This window comes from Pseudomyrmex gracilis, unplaced genomic scaffold (genome assembly GCF_002006095.1).
Source record: "Pseudomyrmex gracilis isolate BER0280 unplaced genomic scaffold, ASM200609v1 scaffold_687, whole genome shotgun sequence".
Taxonomy (NCBI): domain Eukaryota; kingdom Metazoa; phylum Arthropoda; class Insecta; order Hymenoptera; family Formicidae; genus Pseudomyrmex; species Pseudomyrmex gracilis.
In genome coordinates this window covers 59,453-63,810 of record NW_018021271.1, presented here as the reverse complement: position 1 = coordinate 63,810, position 4,358 = coordinate 59,453, and the positions used below count along the sequence as shown (strand labels likewise).

At 44.4% G+C, this 4,358-nt stretch overlaps 1 protein-coding gene across 1 annotated transcript in view; it reads left to right on the top strand.

Annotated features, from left to right (window-relative positions):
• Positions 1-213: 213 nt before the first annotated feature.
• The window catches only part of LOC109861322, a gene marked incomplete at its 5' end in the record, with an annotated part of 13,726 nt that continues 9,581 nt past the window's right edge, over positions 214-4,358 (top strand). The window contains 2 exons of the mRNA XM_020440909.1: positions 214-389; positions 1,925-2,170. Of these exons, the coding sequence (XP_020296498.1) occupies positions 214-389; positions 1,925-2,170 (422 nt within the window). The remainder of the gene's footprint in view (positions 390-1,924; positions 2,171-4,358) is intronic.

The following is a 4,358-nucleotide window of genomic DNA, read 5'->3' as shown; positions in this document are numbered from 1 at the left end:
GGAGGAGCTTCGAAGAAGGCGGCTGGAAGCGCAAATGGAAGACGAGCGCTACGAGCGGGAAACAGTCCGTCTCTTGTCGGAAATCGAAAACGAGATCATTGCCGACAACAACGACAACAACGGCGTCGCTGACGAGAACGATGACGACGACGACGACGACGACGACGACTACGACAACGATGATGATGATGACGAGGATGCCGACGACAACAGCGACGCCGACAACGGCGACGACGACGACGACTACGACAACAATGATGACGAGGATGCCGACGACATCAACGACGCCGACGACGAGAACGACGAATCCGATGACGATGGAGAAGACGAACGCCCCGTGATTATTTTGGAAACGGAAGATTCCATTGTAGAAATATCGGAAGGAGAAGGTTAGAATAGTTAGAAAAGTATTTTATATAATTGTAATATATATAAGTGTACAGTTATGTAATATATACTACTGTGATCAAAAAGTAAGGTGAATTTGTTTAAAAAATGTAAATTCTTTATTTATTCATCCAAATCAATTTCATCCCCTTCAAAGTAATCCTCCGCAGATACAATGCACTTATGCCAACGCTTTTTCCAGTCTTCGAAACAGTCGGAATAGTCTTTTTTCGGTATAGCCTTCAAGACCTTCTTNGATTCGGTTTTTATCTCCTCAATCGTGTCAAAACGGCGTCCCCGCATTGGCCTTTTGAGTTTGCTGAATAGCCAGAAGTCGCACGGAGCCAAATCAGACAAATACGGTGGTTGCGGAACGATATGAGTCGAGTTTTTGCCAAAAAAGTCGCGAAGAACCAATGCAGTGTGAGCCGGTGCATTATCGTGATGAAGGAACCAAGAGTTATTCGCCCATAATTCCGGCCGTTGCAGACNAATAGCTTCACGCAAACGACGCATAACGTTCCAACACTATCAGCGAGGTCTCTGATTGTCAATCGACGATTTGCAANCACCAAATCTTTGATTTTTTGGACGTGGCCCTCGTCGGTAGACGTTGATGATCGTCCAGAGCGTGGTTCGTCTTCAACGCGTTCTCGGCCCGCTTTGAACTCGTTGTACCACTTATAAACGTTTTTTTGTGCCATAGTTTGATCACCAAAGGCCTTCCGCAACATTTTCAACGTGTCCGCACAAGAATATTCGTTCCGCAAACAAAATTTGATGCAAGTTCTTTGCTCAACAAAATCACCCATTGAAAAATCGAAAAATTCACTTTTGATTGTTTACAAAAACACGTGTAACTCGGAGATAATTAAACCTTTTGACAAACAGACGCTTGAAAAATATTATAGACAGTCCTACCAACCTAGGAAAAAAAAATTACCTGCCTTCCTAATGCCCGGGAGTTTTAAATGACAATTTTACCTTACTTTTTGATCACAGTAGTATATAAGTGGTATAATAAAAAAGAAATAAAAGAACCAATTAGCGATATAAATTAGGTAGACGCTTCATTTAATTAAATAAATAAACGTTTAATATATACATACTCGTTGTCCTATTTATTTAATTTCCCTGTATAAACTTAAAATTACGGTAAAAAATAATAAAAAAATAAATATTACATAAAAATAAATTTTTTAAATTAATATCGAGCATAACTAAGTTTTATTAATATTGTGCATGTCCAAACGCGTTTTTCTTATGTTACGCGGTAGAAATTGACGCAATAAGAAAAGTCAAACACTCAGTATATTTTTCATTAAATTTGACTTAAATTTTTATTTTTATAACGATATATTTATTTCTATAACAATATATTTACAACACCTTATATACAACACACGTATATATATAAATTTAATCAAACGTAATTGAAGCGTCTGTCTAATGTATCAATAATTGGTTCGTTTACCGTGGTTCGATAATCGCTTGTTAATATATTGAGAATATTTGTATTAAGCTTTTATATTTACAGTGCAATACGGGGGCGGAACTGTAAATGTTGCGCAAGAAAATAGTAGTAGTAAACAGGACGGCACCAACAACGAGCGCAGCGACGACACCGTCGATCGTTACATCGGCAGCAGTGCTACTCCCGCCACCCCCGACAGCGCCGCCGAGAGAAGCAACAGCGACGGCATCACCGCCGAGCGTTACACCGGCAGTGCTACTCCCGCCACACTCGACAGTGCTGCCGATGACGAGAAAAGAAAACAGATCGGTGAAAATAATAATAATTATACATTTATTGTATTACGGACGGAAAACGCGAGTAGATTTAAGAAATTCGGGGTAATAGGGAGAGAGGCGACATTTGAGATCCGTGAAATTCAGCCTGGTGCTGAAATAGTAGAATGGGTGGAGGGTGCATTTCGCGAAATTCACAGATACGCGACAAATTTATCGGAGCCGAATGATTACTTTGGGGTGTGGTTTGACTCCCCGACTTCGACCAACGGTGCAGCGGGTCTTTCTTGTCGTCCTGCGCGTGACTTGATACACGAGAATATTTGGTCTCTCGTGAGTTCGGTTGCGCAAAGTAACGGAGGGATAGACATCGCTACGTCGTTTACGATACGCGTATGCACCGTCCACTCTCCGTCGGGCAAAGGAGGCCGTCCTTTGGGCGCGGAAGGAATCGAGAAACGCTCGACTCTTTCAGGAACGAATAGCGACAACCTCTGTTTCCCTCGCTCACTCGTTGCCGCTCGGGTATACCTCGAACGAGGTAACACCCGCACGGGCGAGCTACATGAGCGATGGAATGCAATGAGACGTTCAAACTCCTCATTACAACGCCAATGGGCACAGGAGTTGGTGGAGAGAGCAGGCGTCACAATTCCGGAGGAGAGCTGTAGTATTGGGGAAATTGAGCGATTTCAACGGTACCTTGCCGGGGAGGGGTTAGCTGTAATTGTTTACGCCTCGTCTACTTTCGCGAAAAGCGGAAAACCGTTGTACGACGGTATGCGTTGCTCGCCTCTCTCGGACGCGAATCCTTGCTACGTTTAAATATTCTTTATTGCGAGGGTTCGCGTCACTATTGCCTGATTTTAAATTTAAGAGCGGCGGCGGGGAGCAGGGGATACTTCATTCCTTGCAACCTGCCTTATCGTCCCGAACGAGGAGTTCATCGATGCTCGCATAAATGTCCGCGTTGTCGCGGTGTGCCGTCGTGCGAAACAGAAGAAGTAAAATTAATTCGATGCGAGCAATGTAAGAGAATGTTTTACGGGCGCGAGTGCATCGAGCGTCACCGAGCCAAAAAATCGTCGGAGACGGTCGCGTGAGCGTGTGCAGCGCCTTGCAATTTTGTGACGATTGCGGGCGTTTGTACAGAAGAGCGGGTGCGATGCACGAATGCGGCGTCGTGTTTTGTAACATTTGCAATTCGCGTCAAGATATAAACCATCTTTGTTATATTCGACCTCTACACGCGAGGATGTCACCGGCAAAGAGAAAAACGCGCGCGTCGCATTCGTGTTTTACGATTTCAAGACCCGCCAGGATAAGACGCTCGAAGGTACAGCGTCTGTGAAAATTCACGTGCCCACTCTTTGCGTCGCACAGCAGATTTGCGTCGCGTGTGCAAGCGAGGACGACATGACGGTACGTTGCCGGTGGTGCGGTGTGCGCGAATTCGTGTTCCGCGATGATTCGGTGAGGCAATTCGTCGATTTCGTTACGAGAACGACGAAATGTTTCATGCAGATTATCTGCATCGCGCACAACGCCAAGGCGTTCGACGCGCAGTTCATCTTTCGTTACATCACGGAAAAACGTGTCGATTTGGATCCACAAGTAATATTAAACGGCACGAAGATCATCGTATTAACGGTCGGGCGTACGAAATTTATTGACAGTATCAACTATATGCGTTTGTCAGCTCTGCCGAAGGCTTTCGGTTTGCGGGGTGGGGTGAAAAGGGATATTGTCCGCATTTATTTAACCCTTGTGTACGCACCCAACTTTACCAACGTTCGGACGCACCCGGGGTACTCCGGTGCCCACCTCTCATTTTTTCAATTTTTTCAATATTTATACCATTGAAAAGGTTTCCTTAGCATTTACCTCAGTAAATAAACATAAAAAATGGAAGGTCGAAGCATTTGTAAATAATTTGGCCTGCTGTAGCTCGTACAAAGGTAAGAGAAGACAGGATTTTCGAGGTCGACGCAGATAGCGCGCGGTTACTAAGGCTGCCAGGCAGCCAGCTGTTTCCCCTCCTTACATCTAAAGAAGGGTCTGAATAGATGTGAGTCAGTGCGAATCGTGTTCTTCGCATGCACAGACGTGTTACAGTTAACGGAAACGTTTGGCTAGCCTACGCAATATACTGTAGAGGCATGGAGGAATTATCGAGGACTGAATTTGCAAGGTAAAAAAAATGTACATCAATGGTTTTTTTT